Source organism: Delphinapterus leucas, chromosome 13 (assembly GCF_059928025.1).
Source record: "Delphinapterus leucas isolate spDelLeu-1000000601 "Yukka" chromosome 13, BTC_Dleu_Yukka2, whole genome shotgun sequence".
Taxonomy (NCBI): domain Eukaryota; kingdom Metazoa; phylum Chordata; class Mammalia; order Artiodactyla; family Monodontidae; genus Delphinapterus; species Delphinapterus leucas.
The window spans coordinates 43784245-43811991 of record NC_143141.1 but is presented as its reverse complement, the minus strand read 5'-3'; the positions used below and the strand labels follow the sequence as shown (position 1 = coordinate 43811991).

The 27747-nt window shown below is 45.4% G+C and overlaps 1 protein-coding gene across 11 annotated transcripts in view; it reads right to left on the bottom strand.

Moving 5' to 3' along the window:
- Positions 1 to 25071, bottom strand: part of BCL11A (BCL11 transcription factor A) — a 100491-nt gene extending 75420 nt beyond the window's left edge. For 2 of the 11 annotated variants that reach the window (XM_089923146.1, XM_022597174.3), the window contains exons 1-2: positions 23047 to 23526; positions 15801 to 16130 (exon numbers count right to left, since the gene is read on the bottom strand). In XM_089923146.1, the coding sequence (XP_089779272.1) occupies positions 15801 to 16130; positions 23047 to 23101 (385 nt within the window). In that variant the 5' untranslated portion in view covers positions 23102 to 23526. Of the gene's footprint in view, positions 1 to 669; positions 16131 to 19649; positions 19888 to 23046; positions 23530 to 23707 lie in introns of those variants that run through there. The other 9 variants (XM_089923144.1, XM_022597173.3, XM_022597175.3 and 6 more) reach the window with 9 other exon arrangements.
- Positions 25072 to 27747: the final 2676 nt, after the last annotated feature.

Genomic DNA, 27747 nt, shown 5'->3' with positions numbered 1-27747 from the left:
AGACGAAGACGGGGAAGAAAACCCACCTCCCTTGTGAGGCTTCAGCCTGGGGAAGTAAACATGATTTTATCATATTTTATGTGGATGTTCACAATGGTGCCTTTTCAAGTCCATGATGGGAAAAAATATTTTTTATTGTGTGAACTGCACTTTGGACAGGCCTCCAGACCACTTGAAAACCCCAGTGTCCCCTTCGTGGAATTCTCTGGTCCCAGCGTTAGCCCCAGCAGCCCCTCTGCTGGGAGCCAGAACATGCCTCCTGCCAGTGAGTAACAGGGAAATTCAATTACCTCGCCACTTGCGGCAAGAGGGCAAAGATGCACATTAAAAGAGCCAAAAATGTCAGGAAGTTATTGGGCTGATGACTCTTGCTTGCCAACACTCGTAAGTGAATACATAGTGTCACAATAAACTAAAAAACACAGAAACACACCAAAGAAGATAAGATGATCGAGAACAAAACAAGCCCAGACACATGGGTTTGCCATCAGCCCTGCTTGGGAAATGCTGTACTTCCAACAGGGCATTTTTTCCCCCCACTCCTGGCCTTTCCTGGGCCTTGCTTGTATATGATATTGCTCAGCCACCAACAGATCAGTTCACAGGTCCTTTCCAACGAGGAGTTTAACTGCAGCCATTTAAAAAAATGGGTTCCCACCAATATCCTACCTGCACACGCAGGCCCACCTGCCATGCCCCTCTCTGGCTCGGCACACAGATACTCCGGCACGTGCACTCACACACTCTGGTCTCCTGAACACACCAACCCTTCCGATCCCCAGCCCTTGGGTTACTGGCGTTATCACAACTCTTTTTTTCCCAACGGCAAGCCAGGAAAGATGATAGAAACTGTGTATGTAGCCAAAAGACTAGCCTCAACTGGTTCAGAAGGGAAAAAACTTGAGCTGTGTATGTTTTTTTTTTCTTGCCTTTAGCCAAAGACCTGGGAGCATTTGATGTACAGTCGGCAGGTATTTAAAAAAAAGAAAGAAAGAAAGAAAAGAAAAAAAAAAACCCACCACTGAAAAGGCCTGGCTGCACTGGGGCCCTGACACGCTCTCATCTAAAGCTTGGCCCTCGGCCAAGTTCATCTGTTAATGGACAGCCACAACCAAGGCCTGCACCTCCCCCACCTCCCCAACTCTTCTCTGTTCTCCTACCTCTTTCGAGCTCCTAAAAACTAGACATCGATTATGTCTGCACTTTTCCCTTTCTATTCAAGATAAACAAAGTGCTTCAAGTTCAGGGCACACCCTGGGACCCTTGACAAAACAATCTATCATTCTGTCTGCTAAACCAGTCTGGCTACACCACAGCCAGGAGAGCAATGCTCCCAATGTACAATTTTCCCTTTGTGCTCCTTCCCTCTTGCTACTAACCTCTTTTCTTTACCACCTTCTCGGGAGCATATGGACTTGACCACTTTGCTTAAGGCCGTCCCGGTAACCTCAGAAATTAAAGAAAAGAATGGAGCTCCTGGCTGCCCCTCCTCCTGCCCAGGTTTTCCTGCTCCCCCTGTGGCCCCCTCTTCCCTTGGACACATACATGCATCCCGTTAGACCCACACAATCCTTTGGACCCTCTCAGCACAGACACCCAGAAAATAAATGAAATTCAGGGACTGCCCCTTCTTTTGCTCCCTGCAAGAACATTTTAAGTGAATTTTGTTTCAAATCATATCCATTAATTTATCCTAACTCGCAATTAAATGCAAGTACACTTTTTACAACCGGTACTGAATGTATTAATTACAACTACAAATGGTCAAATGAGAGCACAGTCCCTCCTAAAAATATTAATAAAATACATAATAAATAATATTAATGAAACAAAAATAGATTCAGAAGCCTTAGCCAGGGCTTTTATTATTTCACACAAGGAGAAATCCAGCCAGTGAAACTTGCTACACGTACTTTGGCAGGACTCTGGCCAACCATCACCACTGAACTCTAAAGAGCATGTTTGGCTGCAGGGTGGGGTGGGGGAGGATTACAGCAGTGCCCTGGTGCTGGGGGTTTTGTGCAGATGCCACCTTGAGAGGCCGATTGATGGCCACGGTGCACAAAGCACGGCCCATGACATCTCACACAGCTTTCCCGTGTGGCTGGGAAAAGTTACCCACAGGCTGCTTCCCCTTCCTAAGGCAGCCCAAGCTGTTACTTCAGTGCCCACTCCTCCCCTGGAAGGACAAACGAAATCCTCTAGACCCAGAGAGAAATGAGCCCTGCTAAATTAAGGGCTTAGGATTCGTGCCCCCATCAGCACCATTTACTGCACCAGCGCTGTTAGCTGCCTTGCTGCCACACCACCAGGCCCCTGCTAACCTATCTCCACATCCCGAAGCCCCTCGCTTCACCCGAAGCCCCTCGCTTCACCCCCAGCACTCCCTGCCCCCTCCCTTCCCCCCAAATCCAACACACCCACCACACAATCGAATCTAATTAAGATCAGGAGAAAATTTGCATTTTCTTTTCACTGTACCCCCAGTAATCACAGAAGTTCTTCAAATTTTGAGAATTTTGTTCCTCTGCTAATTATTTCCCTCATTTTGCATTTCAAGGCACAAAGACAGTCTATCTCACTGGTGGTCTATTAATAGTTTGAAGTTTTGAGCATCAGAAGGTAGGGTGGGTTTTTTAAATTTTTTCCTTTTAAAACTATTCTGTCATTTCCAGTTTTGTAAAAAGGGTTGTTTTTTTGTTTTTTTTGTCATTGTTGTTAGTGGTGATGATGTTCATGTTTCTTCCAAAAAGACAGCTTAGCTGTGCCATTCTGTATATTACGATTTGGTCACCCCCTTACAATAGTTACTCTTTGCCTGGTTTACTGATTTACAGAACCTTGGTATGTGAACGGCAAAAAAAAAAAAAAAAAAAGAAAGAAAGAAAAGAAAAGGAAAAAAAGAAAGAAAATTCCTTGGCATAAGTGTATGTTTGCTGATCAAATTTCAGATCATGTGTTGTTCATTATTATGACTCTGCTTGAAAAACAGTTTACCACAGTGAGATGGATTCCCTTTATATGCTCTCTACCCCTCCACTCCCTTTAAGTACTTTGAAAACCAGTATACTTTTTTTAAGGTACATCTAAAGCATGAACTGGTTTGGATTAAAACAATGTTTCAATGTCTGTAAATTCCCTCAAAATACATTTTTAAAAGACTTACACAAAGCCACACATGATTTTGAAGAAGCTAATGAGATTGTCCCACCAACAACATTTAATGGTGATTTAAGAAATTCTAATACTTTTCATTGACTTCCTATAGGGTTATTTGTGTACTTGACATTTATACAGTCTCTCCATTATATAACAATCTACTCTTGGTACACTAGATGATGCCAATCTACTAGAATGAAATTTGTACTCCATATAAGCAGAAGTTTCCAGTCGGTTTTGACTTACCATTATGTTTCAATGTAAAGTGTTATTATAGCTGAGTATAAAGCACAGCTACTCCATGCTCAGGGTTTTTAACTCTAATACTGTAATCTTTCTTGCTGCTTCTAGGGCTGTGTCAGTGTTTACATTCCTGGAAGTTAAATAAACCGACATGGCAAAACTCCTGGATAGACTGAATAATAAGGCTTGTGATGACTAAATTGTTTACTTTTTACCTTGTTAGGATCCCTTTCTTGTAAAGTTTGGGGGAGAGACAGAGAAAGGAGGAATGGGGGTGGGGGTGTGATATGATAGAAAGAGAGAGATTTACACACTGGCTTCCATATGTCACAAAGACCTTCCTACCCACAACCAACGAGAACGAAGCAGCCTGCCTAAGTTAGCTCTGCCTTTTTCGATTTGTTTTGTTTTCTTAAATACCGGGTCATTTGAATACCCCCTTGTCTACTACCTTCCCCCCAATAAAAAATATGAACATTTTTTTGCCCATTTTCAAATAGCAAATTATCCATTAGATTTCATCATATCTTAGGAAAGCAATTACATCAAGAAAATGATAGTGCGTGTGGAATCAATTATGCATGCAGTTGGCCGGAGACCAAAGGCTGTGAAGTCGGAGAGGGCAGAATCGCTCGACACACACAAATAAAAAGCCCCTGGATCTCACAGATGGACCCCATCAGTTCATCTTACTGCCTAAAAAGTTCATGCACTTAATAATTTATTTGTGTTCTGGATACTGTTTCCCAGCTGAATATTAACAACTTTGAACTGAAGCATGCTTTTAGCATGGTATGGCTAGAAGTCACGGTAGGGCAGTGCTAGGGTCCCTCGGAGGTTAAAACTGTAGTTATGTTTCTTACACACTGTTCATTTTCCATCACAATTTATTTTCTTTCATTAAACATTCCTTTTAATCAGAATATCAGTTTCAATGTTCTGATTCTGCTTGTTAACCAGTGATAAACTGCTAAACCAAAGACGAACATCAATAATACAGCACAGGCTATTCAACAGCAAAGGCAAACACCAAAATCACAGGCTCTCAAAAATCGGAAACCGTTCGTTAGCACCTTGTTTTCACAGCCAGGGCACTTGTGTACCTTGAGGGAGGCACCCGGCAGCCCAGAGACCACGATTTACTTTAGTGACGAGGGGAGGACACAGAGAGAGCAGCTGAGAGCAGAAGGCCCCAGGAAAACTTACTTGAGCTAAGAGATAAAGAAGTCAGCCAAACCCAGGCCCAAGACGTGGAGGTGCAAAAGCCATCTATTCAAAGCAGAGACCCAAAGCATTGTTAGAAAGGTCTGTAGTTTGTAGGCGTCTCTCTTCCAAAAGAGCCTGACGTCTTAATACACACTGGAATAGTCAAGTCTCTCCGCCATCAAACTGCTAACAGTGAAACTGCCCGACAACTTGCATGAGGGAACAGGGACATACATATTTCTGTACGTATCTGGATGTGCCTCCATCATACACCTAAATTTTATAGTCTTCTCCCCAAATGAGAACGACTTCCAGCCAACACTTCCACAAACTGTACTTAACGTTAAAAGAAAACGGATAAAACATATGTAATTACTCAAGGTTAGACATCTAATTCCTCAATTCACTAAAGGAAACTTGGCAAGAAGATGCATCATTTTGCTCCTTTCTACTGGGGCATCTGAGGAGGAGAGCCACTGAGGCAGCTAATACACAAAACATGATCAAAAGTGATTAACAACAGCTTCATATGCAAATTGCATTAATGAAGGAGTGCAAAGTCATCATGTAAATTAAATATGTCAAATCTCTTGGTGAACTTTCAATCTTGAGAAGAAAAAACACGGCTTTAATTTTTTTACATCATCAATTTTGCAAGATTGAAAATCTAAGAATCTTGGTGCTATAAACAATTTTCACCTTTTTTTTCTCCTTCAGCAGGCTGACAGGCCAGCCTGATGTGCACCGAATGTACATGTTAATAGGCCAATCAAAAATGCAAAACAATTCGCAATTACTGGAAGGACCTAATGGTCATTAGAATTTACAACTAGGTAATGAACTGAAGTCTGCCCACACCATGCATATTCATAAAGCAATTTAGCCTTTGAAGATTAAAGAAGTGCTTAAAATTCAAATGAGCTTTAGCAAATTATCAGTAAGATTCATCCAAAAAGCAAAGGGTTTTTCTTCCTATGATTTCCTCATTTTTTAAATGCAAAATTGTTATATCTTCCAGACTGAGCTTAAACTAAACATTGAGCTTCTAGTGAAGCCAAGGGGCTAAGAGACAAACAGAGGCTGCAAACATCGTTACGGACTTTGTTCATAAAACTAAGCCCTTAAGAGCCAAACCTATCTCTAAACATGGTAATTTATCAAAAACAGCCCAGAGTTGCTCCTAGGCAATACTGCACAGTCCTCCAACAAAACAGATTAACGCAAGTCCCACCACCCTCCCAAAAAGCCTTTTTCCCCTCAAGTTGAGTCTCCTGTGTAAACATCCACTATGGTATAAAAACAGCTTTTTCATCGGCTTGGAGTGGCATTCATTTTAGAAGTTTCTGCTTCCAAAGAGAAAAGAGCAAGGGAGAGGGTACGAGGCAGAGGAATGAGATCTGGTTTACTTCTGAGGAGTGAAAATCTTGTCGTTGGGTATGTGTCTTCCTGGGGGTTCCCCCCTCCTGCACTGGCAGCATTTAACCCAAGAGGAACAGGTCAGACAGACATCAGCTGACATTCAGAAAGTTAGGGTGTCCACCCCACCCCCCAACCCCAGTCGTTAGAGAGCATCGTGGGAATTTGGATTTTCACGCTTCCCAGTTACCAGTCTGGAGAAGAACCTAACTCACACCTTGAATGCTAACACATACCTTACTACCCTCAGGACATTCAAGAAACTCTAGTGACAGCATTCCCAGTGAAAGTCTCCCCCACTGCCATCCCAAACACTCAATCCAGGTCAAAGCACGGAGGTTATATGTAAACCCTTTCTCAGATGGTGGACAAGTCAGACTGAGAATAACAGCTTTGAAAGGACCACGTGCCCGTGCTTATTGCTCCAAAGCTGGACCCAAAGGGCTCTCTGCTTTGGTGACTGTGTTTGAGCCCCCACTGAAAATATTCCAGTAGCTTCTCTCTGCCACCCTTCTCCCCCTTTCTCCACCGCCCCAGCCTCAGATGTTTTCCTGGAGTTGATCTTACCCAAAATGTACGTATATCAAGGAAGTGGGAAAGAGGAGGAGAGGGAAGGGAGAAAACCTCAGGTACTATCCCCGATTCCTTGACTGTCTTACCCATGGGACCTGCTCAGAAATGTGCCACATTTTAACGTTTGTTAGAAAGAACAGGATGCAAAGCTGCACAGAACCCACATTCACGACCATCTGTATGAACCACAGGTCTGCAGTCCTGACCAATTCCATCTGACACTAATGTTACTCTACATGAGTAGAGTTCAATGAGGGTTGATATGGGATGTGACAGAGTAAATCAGAATTAGATTAAAAACAAAAGTTTAGAAACCGATGCTACACGGCAGAGCAAATGGGACTTGAAGGCCAAATTTCCCCTAACTGCCTTCAAGTCATTTTCCCTATTAGAGCGTTTGCCTGCCACCCCTCTGCTGGCAATGCCGCAGTCACAGCAGAAAGTAGAGTGGAATGCATATAGGAAGGCTTGAGATGTTCCTCTTTAGATACAATACCTATATATTTAATATATAGCAATTAACTTCTGGTCAGGAGTCTGCAGGCAGCAAGCTGCCCCAAGCAAATAGTGGAGGAGGGGGCCCGGAGCTGGGACAAGCACAAAAGACAGGTCCAACAACAATGCCTGCTGTCAGCAGCTGAATTATTTTTATACAGCAATTTTTATCTCTATTGTACAAACAAGTACGTGTCTGTGCAGACTTGTTAAGCAATCCACTTGTATGTAGAATAAGATTTTTTTTTCTTTCTTGCTACCAGTCACACAGCTCTAAGATCAGAAGAAATACATAGTCTTTGAAGCTGCTCAAATGTTTTAGTTAAAAGGACAGCAGTTGTTTTCAAAGATCCAAGAGTATCTTTATCAGAATTAAATTTTTCCTTATTGATTTTTTCCCCTTAACATAACAAAAACATAACGTGAGAAGGTTACGATTTATTATTAAAATTTTTCTCAGCCTTTAAATCGTTCTTCAGTAGCCAGTGTTCACTTTTAAATGTAAAAGAATAATTTTTTTAAGTCTTAGAATGGGATGGAGTAGGAGAGAGGAACTCATGAAATTTAAAATTTAACTTTGGTTAATGCATTGTTTTAACTATGAACTCAAAGACTTGGGAGAGGGGGCTAAAATGAGCAGTAAATGGCTCATTGTAAGCTGCCCCGAAATGTAAATAAAATCACGAAATCATGGTATCCCCTGAGTCGGTAAAAGGAAATGCTTCAGATATTTTTTTTTTTTTTGACCCAAAGAGAAACTCCATATTTAAAACCTAAAAAGCAGACGTGGCATGTAATACCCTGTGCTCCAGTTAAGGTAAGAATCCAAGCTACACCTTATTTCCCTAAAAATTGACAGATGTGATTTTTTTTCTGCAGCTTTTTATGCACCATTACATATCAAGAAGATGAACTGATGAATATAAATGTAAATGCCCCGATGCTTAGCAAAAGGCTTCCCTGTGTTTTTTAGAAAGTTCCAAAATAAAATAGAAAGTGGAGAAAGGGGGGACCCCACAGCACCTGTGTTGTTTTTGAAAGCACCTTTGCAGGTTTCACAATAATTCCATTCTTCATTTTAATGGTAGTTTTTAATCAGTGGACTCACCTCTATCTAAAACTAAAATCAAATTGTAGGTGTAATTGTTCATTGCCAATGCTAACAACAGCAAAGATACAAACAGAAACTCATTGTGAGTGACCACAGGTCCCCAGGTATCCCCTTCACCAACATGCCTGCTCCAGGTCCCCACTGGGAATTCCCTGGCGGGGCCGATTAAATTCTGAATAACAGGCTGACAGCCCTATCTGGAAAAGGGTGTGCACGGCGTCTTCTCGCCTCGTTTAGAGGAAGTTTAAACCTAATCATCTCACCTTCAGTGGGTATAATTTGCTGTTTAGCACACCAAGAACTTGGTATTTTATCTATCTAAAGAGATCAAAAAGAAAAAAGGAGGGCAGAGTGGGAGCAAGCTGTGGCCTGGCCTAGCCCCTGTGCAGGGTGCTAGCTCAGAGCAGCAACCTGTGCAGGTAAGACTTCCAGCGGCATTGCATCAGACCCGATCACATCAGTCTCCAGGGTGAACCGAGAGGTGAAACGCTCCGGTGCCCTGTCTGCAAACTTCTCATTCGCCAGTTCTTGGCAGCTTATTTTTCCAGAGTGTTTTGTTTCAGGAAACGTGTGTATTTTTCTTTGTATGTTTTGTGGATTTACCACAACTGGTTCTGACAGCTGTTGATACTCTTAAATGAACACATTATAAAAATCCTCTTTAAAACCTCAAGCAACAGTGGACTCAAAAATAATGGTAAAATATTTTAATGGAGTTCCAGTTGAGAGTTGGTTAAAAAAAAAAAAAAAAGAAGTACAAATGAAGGTACAGAAGTCCTTTAAGTCAGCGCTAGATTTAAACTGAATGTCTGTATGTGCACGTGTGCATGTGTGTGTTTAATGGGGAAAGAGGGGTGTTGCAAATCACCACAAATATTTACACTGTACTCCCTTTGTTCAAATCACATACTTTTAACAGGAAAACCTGGAACTGTGGCTATTTAAATTTTTAAATATTCAAATGCCTGTAATTAACCATATGAAACAAATTATGTCGCATTTCTCCATACCAGAACATGCAAAAAAATTCGGGTAGGGGATTGGGAGGTGGCAGAGTCGGGGAGACAACTCCAAGAGGAGGAAAGGATGATGTTTTCATCTTGCTATAGATCAAAGGAGAACAAGAATGGAAACTGTGGCATATCCAGCATTTTTACATCGCTGTCTTTCACACTGGGCTATCTAAGTTTACACCATTCCCCAGACTAGATGCATACTAAGCTGGCTGTGTACAGCTTTATTATGGTGCGCTGGTGGAAGAAGCATTAGTATTCCAGCTCCGCATCTGACAGCGCATTTACATGCGCCCATCTGAGCGGCACCTGAGAGATCTTCCAAGGTGCAGTAGCTGTGCGCCTATTGTAAAGGCAAATGAAGCTCACCTATTCCCTGCTGGGGTCACAAGTGACCTCACCACCCCCCATGCCTCAAATCCTTCCCTTGCCAACCTAACTCAATGCCATCGCAGAATGACGAATGAGCTCAGAAATAGACCCTAAGTTACTAACCCTGCTAAGAACAGCAAAAGCCTTTGCTGAAATGTTTTAAAAATGCATAGGGAGTGCAGCTGGCCAGTAAAAAGCAGAGAGACAAATTCCAGTGAACCCAATATGGAATACATTACATTCTAAAACTGATTAGAAATAGTCTGATGTTTACTGGCTTCAAATTGAGTTTGGCATCAAGCATACTAGCTTTAATAATGCTGGCATTTTTTTAATTATTATTTTAAATCTGCCTTTGGTCTTTAGGAGCACATGTGGAGAGCTCAAGCATTCTTATTCGTCAGGTTACATTTCCTAGAAATTAAGTTTGTGAAAGAAAATGACTCTACTAGCAATAATATGGTCCGTGCTCAAATTAATTAGGTCATTGTTGTAAAAACTACGTGGCAAATTACAAAGGTAAATTTACTGATATTGGCCAGAGCTCTAACCCCTGGGAGTAAAGGGGAGAAGCAGTTTAAGGATGCTTATTTACCTGGGTAGGAGGACAGAACAGAGGAGGGAGGGATACGATGCCAATTTTCTATTGGTATTACAAATAAAAATACTAGTCATTATCCATTAAATTATATAGTCTGAATATATTTTATGAACTTTATTAATATCCTCCAAATTGACACATAAAATTAAAACCTGTTCGATTTGAGATAGTGTTAAAAATGGGCCCTAAGTTTAAATCTTTTTTTTTTTTAATCCTTGTAATAACAACACTGCTGACATAACCATGACCCAAATGAAATCTGAACAAGCAGAAAGGTACTAAAGATCCTCGGTGATTAAATCTCTTGCTAAAAAAGTGGCAAGGTGCCAGGCTGGGTCCAGTTTGATGCTAAGTGACTTTTATTGCACAAAGCTGGTACTACTGTATGTAAAAACAGATTTGGGCTTCGGGTAAATTTTGTCAAATGATTTCTTTGTGCAATAAGGGTGTGAACAGAGCAACCAGAGTAGATTAAATTAACATCCAGTGACGCAATCTCGGTGCATCTCCCTAGCTGTGCTACTTCAGTTAAAATTTCGTATTTTCCCCCCAAACGAAAGCCGAACTATCTTCTTTTTTTCACTGACTAGTGTACAAGGCCGCCATCCACCTATTCTCCTTTTTGAAATACTTCCACTAAGAAATCACAAAATTCTGAAAAATGCTTCCCTAGGATTTGCACGTTCGTTATATACTTCAATTTAGTACCCCCCCCCACACACACACATTAGCCAAACTGCACTAGGGCTGCAGTGTGACAATAATGATTTTCCAGGATTCTAAAATGTGCCATTAATATGCATCCAATTCACCTCTTCCCTGAGCTTAAAGTTTGCTGTCCTGACGCTGCCTGCACGTGTCTATACTCACTTGCATTTTCCAGCCCATGGGCAGCTCCACAATTAAATGCCACATTCACCAGGAGAAAGGTGTGCAAAACAGATTTCAGATCCTTTAAAAGTAAAAGGCACAACTTGCAATACAACGAGGAACTGGGTGATTTGAGAAATTACAGCACTGTTTTTTAAGCTTTCATAGAATAAACACAGAGAATGGGAGGGAAACTTTCCCCCTCTGCTCCTGTTCTTGAAGTGAATACATATTTGTGTTTCCAATAGAAGGCCATTTTTACATTAACTGTCTGTAACAGCAGGAGACAGAAAAACTAACACAATCTCCACATCACACACAGGATGATCTTCATATCACGTGGCCCTATTCTCAAAACTATTTATAAAAGACAACTAGGAAAATGCACAATGCATCTTTTCTGTGTCACGGAAAGGGTAACGTCGGAAGAACTTTGGGATCTTTGGGATCTTCCACATTGTAGATTTTTTTTTCTTTTTGGCTTGCCGAAGTAAATTTAGCAGCCATGCGGGCCACTGTGTTTAATTAAGCTTTCAAAAGTCCTCTGACAATGCCAACAATTGTAAGACACTTCTGCGGCTCAATCATGCAATCGCTGTGACAGTTCTATTTACAATTTGTCTTAGAAAGAGTTTCTCTCACATTGTACTTTGACAAAACATCCAAGCTGCCAGTTCACAACCTTTCTCTGTCTTATTTACAAATACATCTTGTATATAGGACTCCCAGTCTCATGAACATGAGCCTTTGGGTAATGGTCCCACAAACACAGGCTCCCAGTGAAAATCCTAGGTATTTATTAGGAAACAATATTCTTCAGTCTCTGGATGTGAAGGTTAAATAAAATGTTCACCAGTAAACTGGGGTTTTGTTTGTTTGTTTGTTTTAGCTGCCATGCTAAAAATTCACTTCAGAAGTCAGTGGTTTTTATTCAGAATCACACAAATAAAGAGAAATGAAAAATAAGAGGTTATAATAGGAAACTATAATTTATAGTCTCATTTACAATTATACCATAAAGTACATCTTCCAGTTCAGTCTGAGATAAGAAAGAATTCAAATGGGTACAAAAAGAAAAGGCAAGTTGAGTTTCTAAATTCTAAAAAGCATGAGTATGTTATACTTGATTTACCTTTAAGTAACATGCTTATATATTTCTGGATTGAATTAGTATTTCTCCTCTCACAGAGCTTCTGTCTTACATATTATTATCTGGGTATGAGGTGTATTGTCTAGGCATATAATTTTTCAATGCCGTAATATCAATGTCTATGTTCATGATTTTAAAGAGAAAAAATGTTATATATCAATAGCAAGAGACTTCACTACACTTTACAGGACTAATCATATTTTCTCCCATTCTCTCAAAAAGCTAACTTTATGACAGTCCAACCCTAATTTAAAGATTTCTATGTGCAACAGCCAAAACCTCAAAGCTGACACTGTGGGATAATATTTTTTGGCCTTTTCTATAAGTGAACAGCAGCTCCACAGTCACTAATTTCAATGAATATTTCCCCCTCATAAAATAGGAGTCTAGAAAACAAAACAGAACCCTAATTAAAAGCCCTGACTGCCAGTCAAAGGCTGCTGATATCTGATGGTGGATATCTGACACATAACATTGATGAACTGGGCCCTGCACAATATAACCTGCCCATTTCCAGTTAAATTAGTATGACTTCAGTGGTCTCAGTGGATCACAATCACACAATATTTTGAATGAAATGGAAAAAAAAAAAAACCTGATCAACATATACGTGTGTATTCAACCAGGTAAAAATCATCCTTTCTACAAAATACTCGGCTTTGAGAGGCCTATGTACAGCCAAAACCCACACCATCTTACTGAAGTTTTAAGGGACACTCAATCTCCTGTGTGAAAGCCCCAAATTCTAAGCTTTATTTATCTCAGGAAGAAGATCTGCCACTGTTTGATTCCAGCTTCCTGCCTATAAAACAGCACAGAGCACACAGTAAGCTCACATCCAACTTACAGCACTTTAATAAGGCCTTTCCTACACAGCGTATTTAAATAACTACCTCTTATATGGCTGCCAAACATATTCTTCTAGAGATTCATCAATATATCTCTTTCCTAATACAGAGCATTGCTCCTCCTTTCTTCTTGTGACACAATTCAAATATCTACTGAATGATTACTCTTATTGTTTCCTTCCTCACCGTAAAAAGAAAAGCAGACTTGGGAGTTGTGAAGACGTGCTCTAGAGAAATGGGCTGGGAATACACAGCCGTCTTCCAGAACTTCGCTTCAGAGGCACCTAAGGGCCAGGGCATCTTAATTTATGTGCGATGGCAGAACGTTAATTTCACCATAGGAAACTCCTTAATTCATTACGGTGAATTATGAAAAGTCGTGACTCTAGTTACTGACATCTCGCTTTGCGATGCGACCACACTATTTATGTTCAGCCAATTCCAGGGTAGGAACAGGTGATTAAACACAATGAAAGGAATCAAGACTTTGCAATTATTCGTGAATGAAAGGTTTACCTCACCTGGGTCGCAGCACTGGTGCACCCATTGAATATCTTAGATAGCTTAAGTAGCTCTTCATTTCAGTGTAATTACTTAGCATTAGCCCTATAAAACATATTTTAAATGTGCTTTTGGGGGGCTTCTTTGAGCTCTTACTGCACTAGTCCTTAAAAAAAAAAGAACCTTTATGACAACCAGAGAGTTAAGGAAAATATCTCTTCTTCTTCCCTATGTAGATTTACAACTGGGACAGTGAAAAGCCTTCACTAGAGAGCCTTCCCCTCAGCTTTTAGATTTCTCCTCTAAGTACAGAGGCACAGAATTTTCAAGCTGGTTAATCTGAGACTGAGTAACCTACTTGGGACCTCAGTAAGGAGTGTGGTTTTAATTCTTGCTTGACAGACACTGTGTTTTGTCTTTTAAACGAGCAGCTCGATATGTAAATACGATGTTACATCACGCAAGTGTTACTCCATATTTGGTGATTTAGAAAGGCTTTGGATCTCCTAAGACGACAAATCCCCTTCCGCTTGCTCTTGCTTCATTAATCATGCCTTACACTTCTGTTCATTTTCCTTCCAGTCACAAGACAGCACATGGAAATGGTCATTGCCATATCCTGCTGGGGGGCAGGGAGGGGTGGATAAAATCTTAACCTGCATGTCATATAAGCTACATGTGGTGGATTTGAGAAAAATATTTTGTGAATGCACCTTCCCTGGCAGCAGATTTCTCATTTCACTAAAGGAAAAGTATCTGAGTGTTGTTGCAGGCAGCATTAAAAAAAAAAAAAAAAAAAAAAAAAAAGAGAAAGAAAAAATGCCACGTTTGATTTTAATGATCAAATTCCAGAGGGGGGGAGGAGAAATAATACGACATTTAATCCCCTCTGGACTACTGACCCACTACAGTTCAACTCTGTGGTCAAACTAGGTTGAAGGGACAAGTTCCAATGAATCAATTGATTCTGTGCACTACCCTTCCTAAAACTGAACAAACCCTCTGCCTTTTGGGGGCAGCAGCAGGGGAAATAGAGGGGAGTGACCAACCGACAGGCATGCCGGTTTTGTTACCACAGAATCTGCATTCACTTCATCTTGTACATGAATCACCGTTGTTTCATTTTTAAAAATGTTTTAAGGGTCGCTGTATAGTGTTGCTGTTTATCACTTAGAGTGGGGATTTAAGTCCCTCTGTTAGCCATTAATTCCTTTTCCCTTGAGCTGTTGAGAAACCCACACCCCTAGCTACCTTTCTGCTAAAATTAACCAAAGGAAGCAGAGCTGTTCAACGTGTGTATATATTTTTCCAAGAGAATTTTTACATTATGTTATAGCAGAAACAGTGGAAGTCTGCACTGGACATTTGTAAGGGTGACATGTGGTTGTGTAAACCACAAACAAAATCAAGATACATCTGTCAAAACCACATCAGAGACAAGAGAGAGCACAGAGAAGCATTTATCATTTAGCTGAGGAGGCAGGCTGCAGGGAGCAGCCGTTCCTGTCAAACCAACCTTTTGAAATTTCCAACATGCCCTTAAACTTTTCGAGTAAGCATGTCTGTGCGCTTCAGCAACTGCCCTCTCTACTCTGGCCTGGCCAGTCGAAAATGGCATCTTAAAGTCAAGGTCACGGTGTCATCCCACCACGGGGCTGTGTTTAATTACAGCCCCATACGGGCTGACAGCCAATATGGATCCAAGGCTAGCCCTGAAACTCAGTTAACTCTTTCCAGCCCCTCCAAAATGCCCTTCCAGCCCACCCAACTTCATGGAAACATCGAGAACAAACTGCACCCCTAGGGAGGTCTGATCAGGTATTCTGACTCAAACAGGTCACTGGCCGAACTACAAATGCCTATACAGCCACTTTGCCTCTGACTTGTCACCAAGGCTGGAAATGGACCTTGGAAACTGGGCTAGGTGTAGTAAGGTTCAACACTTAAAAATGAGAAGGGGAGAGAAAAGGAAAGAAATTCAGAATCAGCAGATCCAGAGAGAGGGTATCAGGTGTGTGTAACCTATTCTGCCTACATTTGGCTCGGTGAAGTGGAAAATATTTATTTTTATGTGTTCTGGACATAAGCAATAGGAATGCTTATTTTAACATTACAGGGCTGTCATGGACAGTCACATGGAGAAATACAGAAAGCACTTCACCACTCCTTACTGCTTGGCTACAGCGCCTCTGAAAATGAAAAGAAAACATGCAAACAGCTTTTCTCCTTGCTTCTCATTTACCTGCTATGTGTTCCTGTTTGGGGCAAATTCCTCTAGATGACGTTGATAAACAATCGTCATCCTCTGGCGTGACCTGGATGCCAACCTCCACGGGATTGGATGCTTTTTTCATCTCGATTGGTGAAGGGGAAGGTGGCTTATCCACAGCTTTTTCTAAGCAGAGGCTGCCATTGCATTGTTTCCGTTTGTGCTCGATAAAAATAAGAATGTCCCCCAATGGGAAGTTCATCTGGCACTGCCCACACGTGAGGAGGTCATGGTCCCCTTCTGGAGCTCCCAAAGGGCCGTGGTCTGGTTCATCATCTGTAAGAATGGCTTCAAGAGGTTCGGCTGTGGTTGAAGAAACAAAAGCACAATTATTAGAGTGCCAGAAAGGAAAGAATACGGGGAAATACATTCTCAACCCCATCCCATCCCAGCACATTATGTAAAGGGTTTCTAGCCTCCTCCATTTAATGCCCAGAAAAATATGAGCATATAAAATGTACACGGATGTGGAAACTGTCAACAAGAAAGCAAATTTATCAATGAGGCAAATCATCATATATTTAAAGAAAACTGCCTGACTTGCATACTTCCAGAGAAAACACACACACATACACATACACACACACACACACACACACACAAATGTGTCTGGTTTGTAAGTTTAGAAAGAATGTGACTGTTAAATAAATAGTTAATGCAGCAACATAAAGTAAGCTTAAATAATAACTACCCCCCCAAAAAACCTGGTAAAAACATGGACTGAAACCAAATTTGTTTCTTTTTCGTATAGAGTAAGTTGTCTATTGTGCCCAAGAATAAAAGGAGAGGTGAATAAACACACACACACACACACACACACACCCTTTGTGTGTGAACATATATACTCTAAATACACAGAGACATGGCTTCATAAATTAGAAAGCTACTACACCACACAGAAAATGTGCCACATTTACACTGCCATAATAAGAAAAGGACTGCGTTCACCTGTGAAACCGATCTAAATAATAACCATAACGCAGCGTAATTCACAGTGCCAAAAGCCTTTCTGACCTCACTCTCAGCAGCGCCACAAAATCAAGGAAATACCAAATTCACTGGCAATTCTTCTCAGGCACGTTAGCTAAATGGGATGCTTTTGAGTACTTAAGAAAATAAGCCAATTAGTCATTTTTTCATTCTGAAGAAAGGAATGTCTAAAATATTCTAAACATGTTTGCAGTTGGTGGCCCCCATCACGTAAAAATCAGAATGGTCAAGCAAACGCCACATTTCAGATCAAGGCTGAGAAGTCCTTTCTTTAGACTTGAAATACTTTGCCTAATGTTGTCAAAGTTGTCTAATTTTCTGAATGAGCTCCAGAACGCTTCATTATGGGGCTATTTCTGCACACATAATCACCAGCGGATGGTATAACAAGGTAGATATGTCTTTCATTCCTGTTTCCTTTTTTTTTTTTAACCGTGCACCAAAATACTCCAGCATCTATTTGAACAGCTTCTATCATTTTTTTAAACTTCCAAAGGGGAAAAGAGAGTTGGTAAGTCTCTGCTCCTGAAACCTTATGCTTACTCTATCACACACACACAAAATTACAAAATATGAAACATATCCAGGATGCTGCCAGTTAATAAAACTGAAGCAGAAAATGTACAAGTCTTAAACAGTTAATCAGTCTGACCTTCTTTAGCAAGCTGCCAATTTCACATTTAATGAACTTAAAGCCACAGAGAATCAAAAAATAGATTTTAATTTGAGTGTAGAATATTGGAACAGATTTTGATAAAGTGCAAAAATCCAGTGAACTCAGGTTAAATTTATTTCAACCCTATCCAGACTGAATATTGAGGGGGAAGATCTGGAGTAACTCCCAGATGTGCTGGGTGAAATAATATTGAGAGAGCCCTGCCTAGCTGCACCTGTGCTCAAGTAGGACATGTCATAATTTCTAGCCTCTGGTACTCCTCCTAATTTAACATAAGGTCACCACAGGAATATGAAGGTTATATTCCTACTAATAAAGACAGCAAAGTAAGCACTTATATTTCTGTGCCCAACATACTGACCAAAAGATAAATACACATGCATACTTTTCAAATAAAAGGAGACAAACAGAAAGCTTTTGCATTGTGCTTCTATATCATTTTTCTCCTATTTGCTTTCATTGTGACCAAGTGAGGAACTGAATAAGGAAGTCATTCTCCAAGATCCCTCCTATGTGAATTAAGAATTTTAAGTACACATTAACAAATGTGGCTTTTGTTGTTGTTGTTCAGCATTAACTACAAGTTCTGAGGTTTACAGATTGAGGAAAGACTCCGGAAAAATACTTCATTTTATTAAAGTTAGTAGTACACAGAACCTTTGCACAAAAACATGTTTTTAAACTCCACCGTTAAGATTTGTTTTTTTATTCCCAAGCCCTGACACATTTCTGAAAATGGAAATATTATCGGGGGGCAAAAGGAGATAGTCCCCTAGTTGTCCAACAGTTAAAGGGAACGTGGTGCAAAACAGACTTGGTTAAAGTCTTCTCAATGGAGGGACTGAGCTGATTTACAATCAAAACCAGGAAAGGAGGTGGTCATTCAGAGGGTGCTGATTACACCTCCACATTTCACCTGATTAATTTTACAGGAGGCAAAGTGCCTGCAAATAACAAGACGATCAAATGTACAGATATAAAACCTACAACCTCAACATTTTCTATGCTCTTAACATAAATTATTGCTAATTAACAAGAATTATATCCTAATGTATGAAATACGGTTAACATCAGGCTCCCTGCTGAACATTTGGCTAGTGACGTTCAGAGAAATACCAAAATGTTTTATCATTGCTACCATATTATTAAAAATCAGACGAAGTGGGGCACAAAGAAAATATGAAAATACAATTCTCTTGCTGTAGTCTACTGATTTGCATTGACATCTTTTCTCAGTGGCAATCAACATTTCCTTTCTGGGCTCTGATAATTTCTCTGTATTTTAATGCAAATTCCCCTTTCCCTAAAAACATTCCTAACCTCAGCCATTTTACCCCCTCCCTCAATTCAATTCCATCCTCCTTCACTCCCACACAACCACCGTTTCTAAGCTCCGGCCTAAGCTCTGGCTACAAAGCGGGGAGTCCAGGATTGAAGTGGAAAGGAGTGGGCAAATAATCATAATAATTAGCCGCGGATTCTCTACAAGGGGAAAAAGAAATTGAAAATAAAATGCTTCTGCGTTCAAACAGCAAGACTGACTGAAACGTCTCAATGCCCCAGCGGCTGACTGAGATCTCCTTCCTCTCTCTGCAGTTGCAAAGGAATAAATTTAAAAAAAAAAGCCTTAGAAGAAATGTAGGGAAGGAGGAAGGAGCTAGCGAAACGAGGGCTGCTGGGGAGGGGGAGGGGGAAAGAGAGCTCTGCCTTCAAGTTTGCTTTCCAAGTCCTTCCCTTTGATTGTCTTAACAGGGTAAGGAAGCAAACCGAGGCTGAAATGCAGAGAGAAAAAAGCAAAGAAACAAAAGCGAAGGCAGGGGCGACAGGCCGGGGGCAGGGGGGCCGGCGGGGGTGGGCAGTGCGGAAAGTGAAGTTGGGCGCCGGGACTCTGAGGCACAAAGCGAGCAGCGTGCTGGCCGCAGGCTCCGGCCGCGCTCGCTGGGAACACGTGCAGCGGCTGCCGCGGGGCCGTGGGGCCGGGAACCCGGGGCGGGAGGCGGCGGGCAGCCTGGGGACCCGATTGCTGCCTCCACGGCGGTCCTGCGTGGCTGCGGGGTGAGGACGGTTCCCCAGGACCACCAGTTGGAGAACTGGGAAGTGAGGCTTGGAAAATTCGGCAGGTTAACCTGGTGCTGTCTCGGTATCAACGCACACACCAAAAGCGCGGGTCCTGAAATTCATTCTGTGTCCAGAGGCTCACACTTTTTACTTTGAGGGATCTCTGCAAATGCCTTTCTCCCGCAATTCCCGGCACCGGTGTGCGCAGCGCGGCGGCGGCTGCTGCGGTTATTCATTATTAATGACGCCGCTTGCCCGCATCATTATGATGATAACTATTACTATTGTTGTGATTTCGGGCTTCAAGGCGAGAGCTGCAGGAGGCGGAGGAGCCGGTGGTGGGGGGGGGGTCGGGCTGCAGAGCAGCCCTGCAAGCCCGCAGTGGCCGCCTCGGTCCGTGCTTTGCATGGGGGTGAGGGGGTGGAAGAAGTGAACCTGGAGACTAAGTGCAAACTTGCCGGATCCCGCCCTTTGGCCTTGCCCCGAAGCTGGAGAGCGCGCACTCCCCTTTCCTCCCTACCAAAAATGCCCGCCCGAAAGAGAACGAAAACTGCACCCCGCTCCACTCCCGGAGCCCGGGGGTGTCGGCCGCGCGCTTCTCTGCAGCCCTGGCAAGAAGCATTTTTAAAGTCAAAATGAAGAACAAAGACATAAGGGGTGATGGGAGGGAGGGGGGAGAAAGGGAATTCTGCCTAACCGTCCGTTTCCCCCACCCCCACCCTCGCAAAGCTCTTCCCTCCCGGCCGAGAAATGCAGAGCGGGGGTGGGGGAGGCTCTGGTACAGGTTCAAGTTCGCTGAGCTTTCTTGATCTTGTTCTGCCTCCTAGCGACCGAATGGCTCAGCCAGCCCAAGAAGCGGAGGATGGGGGCGGGGAGGGGAAGGGGGTCCTGAAGACCGGAATGGCTCCCGTTCCCCCCTGCGCACCCAGAAAATTAGAAAGGACAGACCACCGCACGCCCTTCAAACTGGTTCCTCAACGCAAAGCCAGCCCTGAGACACGGCGAGAGGGGGATAACCCACCCAGCCTGGGATATCTCCGGATGGGCCCAGGGTGGGTGGGGGACGGGGGAGCAGCCCGGACTGCACGCCTTAGTCCGTCCTTTGAGCCCCCAATGCATTCTTCCGAAGAAGGGCCCAGCTTTCCCGAGTGCTGCGAACACTGCCCTTCCTTCCCGCCGGTACCTGGCCGGGCTGTAACTTCACACCGCCGCGCGCCGCGTCTGCTCCGCATCCGGCGCGGCCGGGGGAGTTGGGGGCGGGGGAGAGCGGCGAGGGAGGGATGCGCGGGGGTGGGGAGAGGGAGGGCCCCGCAACGTGCCCGGGCGGGGGAGCTTTCGAAGTGTGTGACAAGTTCCAGGGCCCAGTGAAAAATTCAATTCCCTCTGCGCACCCCCCTCAAACACACACACCCCTTTAAAAAAATACAGAACTGGGTATAGGGTGGTCCTTTAAAATTGCAGCAAAAATTAAAATAAGGGTCATGAATGAGGAGGGGGAAGGAGGTGGGCCCTCTCATTCCTTTCTTTCCCTTGCAGCCAAACTTTCCTAAGTGCCCACCGCCTGCCTTTCCAGGCGCATTCTGTTAGCCAGGAGACAGCTACCCACTTACCCGCCCACCCCCACCCCCAATATAGACTCACAAGGGCCCCCTGACCGACACAGGCCCGTGGTAGAGGACAAGAACTCAAGGGAGGGGTGCGTGGAGTCCCAGGGTCGAACACTCCCCAAAAGCATACTCGAACATACTACTCCCGTACCACCTACCACCCACCCCCACCTGGCTTGGCCGCGCTCAGGAGCTGGGGGCTGGTGGCCTGTCCCCGTGGGAGGGGGGCAAGGAAAGCACGTGGTGACCTCTCCGCCTCCCCGAGCTGGGGGCTAGAGGCGTCGGGGGTAGGGGGCGGACAGAACTCGCTTTTACGGCTGCTCTGCAAAATAAAAATGCTTTGCAAAGCCGAGTTTCTCCCCAGCCGATTTCGCAGTAGGGTTGGCAGGGAGGAGGTCTGGGCATTATGCTGGGGGGGTCAGAGAGGACCCTCGACCCGGCTGGCACTGAGTCGCTGCACGGCCTGCCGCTGTGCCAGCGGGCAGGCGGCGGGCGCCGGGTGGGCGATCCCGGGCGGGGCGGGGGCGCGGCGAGGCCCGGCGAGGCCCCGGCGAGGCCCGGCCGCAGCCGCCGCCCGCTCCCGGGCTGCCGCGCCGCGCTCGGTCCTCTGTCTGTTTGTTGGCAGGAGGCTCCCGCACACGCGGTGCTTGTAAACATTCAGACACGAGATTTTTCCCAATCAAAATCCACTTCCACTTTTTTTGAAAATCTTCCAAAAAATAGTAAGAGGAGGGAGTTCCTCGCTCCCTCTCTGTGCCGCCGGCGCTCTAAGTTTGCAACTAAAGAGGTTTTGGTGAAGGGGATAATTGTATTTTATCCCCTCTATTAGAGACTGTGAGATTTTTGCGGGGAGGGGGGCGATGGGGGAGTCAAAGAGGAGAGCGTGGCAGAAAACGGCCGGCGGAGCGTTAGGCTTCTGTTTTGGGGCAAGAAATTTTGCCCTGTTTTATTTTATTTATTTTTCACGTTTTCTCGCCGCCACTGAGGTTCGGCCGGGAGGGGCGGGCAGCGGCAACCCGGGCGGCAGCGGCCAGAGCGCCCTCCCTCCCTCTCCCGCTCGCCCCCGTCCCTTGCTCCTGCCCTTCGGCGGCGGCGGCGGCGGCGGCGGCGGCGGCGCGGGAGGGCAAGCGCGAGGAGCCGGCACAAAAGGCAGCGGGACAAACACCCACCTCGGGCCGGAACAAAAGGCGGCAGCGCCGGCCGCTGCTCCCATCCTTCCCGGTTGCCCAAGCTCTCCCTGCCGCCGCGGCCCCTCTTCAGACTTGGGAGACTCCAGAACGCCGGGGGCCCCCTCCCAGAATCCCACTTTCTCACTATTGTGGAGATGACTACTTTCCTCCCGATGCACACTTGACCGTGAGCGCGCTGATGTCCGAGGGCCAGTCTCACCTCTTTTCTCCCTGGGAATTGTTTTTTTTAGACTTGGGCTCCCCACCCCCCCGTTTTTCTTCCTACGGCGAGTGGAAGCAACCCCCCTTTCCCCTTCAGTTCCCTCCCCTAGGTTTGCACGAGAGTTGTTAGCATCCACAGCATTGTCCATTATTTTGCAAAACTGGAGGGGAAATCATTGCATTCCTTTTCGAAAAGCGAAATAAAGCAGAGGAAAGCAGGAAAGAGGAGCAGTCAAATTGTTGTAAAATTAAATAAAATTAAAAGGTTCGTGCTATCCCAAAAGTGTACATAAGGCTATGGTTCGGGATGGGATGAGACTGGGTTTTTTTTTCCCTCTCTCCCTTTAATCTCTTTTATCCCGACGCTCGGAGGTTTTTTCTCGTGAAAAAAATTTTAAACGCATGCACACACCCCTCTCTCCCCCTCTCTCTTGCTTCTCGTCCTGCGCGCTCTCGTGATTATTAATAATTATTATTACTATTATTGGGTTACTTACGCGAGAATTCCCGTTTGCTTAAGTGCTGGGGTTTGCCTTGCTTGCGGCGAGACATGGTGGACTGCGGGGCGGGCGGCGGCGGCGGCGGCGGCGGCGGGCGGACGACGGCTCGGTTCACATCGGGAGAGCCGGGTTAGAAAGAAGGAGACTCCAGAGAAAATATCTTCATCAGTGCCTTTTGACATCCAAAATAAATTAGAAATAATACAAAGATGGCGCAGGGAAGATGAATTGTGGGAGAGCCGTCATGGCTTTTTTTTTTTTTTAAGCAAAAAAAAAAAAAAAGAGAGAGAGAGAGAGAGAGGAGAGATAGAGAGGGAGAGAGAGAGAAAGAGAGAGAGATGAAAAAAATGGCAAAAGCCCCCCTGAGCTGCAAGTTCAAGTGCGGACGTGACGTCCCTGCGAACTTGAACGTCAGGAGTCTGGATGGACAGAGACACACAAAACATGGGCAGGGCGAGCAGGAGAGAAGGGGAGGAGGGAAGGGGAAGCTCACACCAATGGACACACATCAGGGGCTGGACATGAAAAAGAGACCAGGACAAGCCAATGGCCAGTGCGGGGCGGGGGAGGTGCGGGGCGGGGGGCTCCGCAGACGCCAGACGCGGCCCCCGTGGGAGGGGGGGGCCGAGGGGAGGGGGCGCTGGGGCCGCGGGCTCACCAGTGGCCGCAGCAAGCGCCGAGGCAGCGGCGTGGCCGGGAAAGAAGAAAGGGGTGGCGGGGGCGGAGGGGGTGGGGAGCAAGACGTGCGCCCTGCTCCCCACCCCCGCATGCGGACCCTAAAATGAAAGATTATTTAAAATTTAAAAAACAAAACAAACAAACAAACAAAAACAGAGTGTACGGGGAGGCTGCAGGGGCCGGGGAAGCGCGGGCGGAGGGAAGCCAGGTAGAGTTGCTCCCGGACACCCTCCTGCGTGCGCACACCCACTTCCCCTCTCCGCCGCCGCCGCGCTCGCACCCCGCGTGCGGACGCCGGGGGCCGAAGCAAAAGCCCTGAGGCCGCGGCTGCGCTCGGGAAACTTTGCCCGAGGAGAGAATGGCAAAGAAAAATCACCCGAAGTTGAGAGCTGAGCCTCCAACTTACAGCTACGCGGCAGCCAAGGGGAGGCGGGAAGGAGCGCGCGGCGAAGCAGAGTCCAGCTCAAGTTTGGAGGGTTGCGGGTCCGGAAGGGCAGCGCCGGGGCCTCCGGGAGCCCGAGCGGCCTGGAGAGAGGGGGCAAGGGCGAGGGAAGCGGTGCAGACCAGGGCCGAAGGGCCGGGAGGGCGCCCCCCAGGCCAAGCAGGGGGGCCGGGGATCTGAACGTCCCGACAAACGATAGGGTCTGAATGCAACTGGGAGCAGGGAGTCGAGGCTCTCAACGGTCGCGGAAAGGGAGAGAAAGGCCGAGGAATAAAAAACAGGGAGCCGGACTCGGGGCAGGTTCCAGCCCCGGGAGTGGAGTGCCCGGACTCAGGGCGAGGGAGGCGCCGAGGCGTCCACCTCAACGGAGCTGCTGCCGGCCAGAGGACAAAGCCCGGGCAGTCCCGGGAGTGCCAGTCCCTGGGAACTTGCTCCCGGGGCCGCGGGAGGTCCCCAAGCCAGGTCCCAAGGAAAGACACACCCCCTCCCACTCCAGAGCTACTGCAAAAGCACCGAGGAATGGCAAGAAAAGTGTTTCTTACGGGCAGAGCACTAGTCCAGTGCTGTTACCCGGGAAAAGAAAATGGGGAATGAAGAAAGAGCGACTGGCTCGCGGGAGCAGCGGGGAAGCCACAGTGATGGGGTGACAGCCCCGGGTCAGCGCCACGCTCCCCGGACGCCCCGGGAGGAGCCGCACACCCCGGAGCCCGCAGCCCCCCTTCTGGCCTTTCTGCAGACGTTCCCAGGAAATTAGGGAAGACCTGTTGGAAATAAACCCCTGTCTCTTTAATGCGCGCGCGCGCGCGCTACTGCTGTCAAAAAGCGGGCTTCACTCTGGCGTGGGATACTTTCAGTTTTACGTAAAATGTACAGCAACAGCACCCCCTGCGATTGGAAAGTTTATTCAGAAACGTGCCCGCAAAGTCCCCCGGCGTCCCCCGCCTCCCAGCCTCCCCGCCTGCCTGCGCCACCCTGTAGCCTCAGCCGACGCCGACGCCGAGACCGCGCTGCGATTCCAGATCCGGAAGGGCACTGGGGGAGAGGAAAATGGACTCAGGTCCAAGGGAGGCGCGGAGGGTGCAGGGTGGAGGCGGAGAGCCGCGGCCCGCGACACTCCGAGCTGCAGGTGGACGTGTGTGAGTGTGTGTCTGCAGAGCGAGGAGCCTTCCTTCGCTCTCCTCCAAGCGGCTCCACAACCCCTTGTGTCTTCTCTTCCCCCTCCTCAGTCTAAGGGACGTCGTTTTCGTAAATTCACCTACCCGGCGCGGGGCTTTATTGTTTTAAGCTAGCGCCCCGGGCTTGCATGCGCGCACCCATCTCCGAGCCGCGCCGGCCAGCGGCTGTTTATTCATATGTTGCCTTCATAAAGTTTCAAACCCATTAGAAAATAACTGATTTGCCTAGCTCGGCGAAGCTTCGGGCCCCTCTAAGGAAGAAAAGGAGGTTTTGATGCTCAACATTAGGAGAGATGTGGGCTGGACTGGGTTTGTGTAAATATGGTTTGTTGTTACTGTTTTCCTCCAGTTTAAGGGGGGAGAAACTAAAACCCTGTTTAAGAAGCAGGAAGATTCACTTGCAGTAAAGCTCTGTAGCGTGTGCGTTACACCATTTCCCCTTTTTCACGAGTTCTTCAGAGCAGGTCAGCATCTCTTTTCCACTACTGTCTATTTTTTTGTCTTGTTCCACTAGCCTTGGAGCGACCAAAAGAATGTTATTGCAGGGCAGGGGTGGGGGGAGCGGGACGTGGAGGAGAATGGTTGGAGGGAAGGTGAGGAGAGGGAGAAAAAAAGTACAGCTGGAGGCCTTTGAAAAATAAATAAAATAAAAGCCCCTTCAGGTAACAATAGTGAGTCAGTCAGATTCTTTCGGAACCGAGCTTTTCAAATTTAAATATTTTTCCCATCCCTCCATAAAAGTCCATATATAGAAAAGGTATATAAATGGGTGAATGTGTGTTCTGGAAATATATAGGTATGATTTATATATAATGGTGTGTATAAAGCTTTTCAGGGTTGGCTGTAGTGTAAAAAGTAATGACTTTATTACCTCTGAAAGGTTCTGTGGTTCACATTTAACAGTCTTGTGAATTACAATTCATTACACAATTGTGTGCTCTCTAAAACCGGCACCCTATCAGGGCCGCTATCTGTGGTTATTTCCAATAAATAACTGGCAACATTTTATTGATTTTCTTTTTTTAAAAAATCATAGCAAATTAGGCACTTAGTTACAAGTAGGTCTGCTATGTTCCTGCACTTGTTTCAGATTCCAGGGGGTTCCTTCCGAAACCACATGTTAAAACATAACATTTAAAACCCAGTTTTGCAGCTGCTTTCCCTGGGTACCCATGGAGAGGTAAGTAGCGACGTTTCCACCATTAACATATATTTAATTTCACCATCATAAAATGCCCAGAGTGAAATAGGAACTGCCCTCCACTCCCGCCCCTCCCCCAGCCTGATTTCACCCAGTCCAGAAAACCAGGGCTGTGTATCGGCATTTGATTCCCTCCTCGTCGCGGACCCCCACTCGCGGTCCCTCCTGCTCGCCCCTACGAGTGACGCCCCCTCCCTCATTGCTACTGGATGCTCGCTAAAGCGCCCAAAACTGGGGGAGGGGGAACGTTTGTATGTGTGTTTAAAGAAATAAAAATGTGTTGTTTTAAGAGCTTTGAAAATATTACGGAAGTATTGATTAATGATGCAGGTGGGTTTGTAGAGGGGTGAAAGGTCACTTTAAACGCGCACACTTGGATACACGATACGTATATTTACTTTCCAAAAGTAGCTTTCAGAAAATAATAAATTATGACAACGTTAAAATTATTTTATGGCCGTTTGGTTAACTTCATTTGGAGCTGTAGAACCTTTGCTGATTCCATTGAGGAGCTAATACGCTCTGTGGGCTCTTTCCCAAACCTTTGGTGACGACACGGCGTGTAAACTCCAGGCCAACAGACGACCCCTCCCCTCCCCTCCTCCCCCTTTCTATCTTGCCCGCGGAGGAGACTCCCCAGGACTTCCTGCAGTATATATTCTGCCTCTGATCTCGTACTTAATAGCCAAGTCCTGTTTTATGCTTTATAATGTGTTGACAAGTTTTCTAACAGACTTTCTGAAATAATGCACATATATTCACGTCGGTTAGAAACCCACCGTATTTTTAGAGTCGAGGAGATCTATACCCTAATGCAGTGAGAGACTGTAAATCATAGAGGATTTCATAGTCCTTTCAGTAGTTTTCGGTATGAAGTATGAGCCGCGTGGCCTCCAGACGTAACCTTTTAGAAAAAAAGACAGTGCTTTTATTTTATGGTGTAAAGTGCTTTTAGCTCCAGGGCTCTGAACGTGAATGTGGTCAACAAACAGCTCCAAGAGGGAGACTTAATACAGTCCCAGCCCTCGTGCGGAGGATCGCCTGGCACGGGGGACTCGGGCTGAGCTGGAGAATGAAGGGTTAAAAGGTCTGATGGAAACTACAAGATTCAAATAAAATATTCACTGCCTTTAGCAGGAAACATCTTTATAGCCTTAAAGATAAATAAATGAATGACTGAATGAATGGTTAATACAATCGCT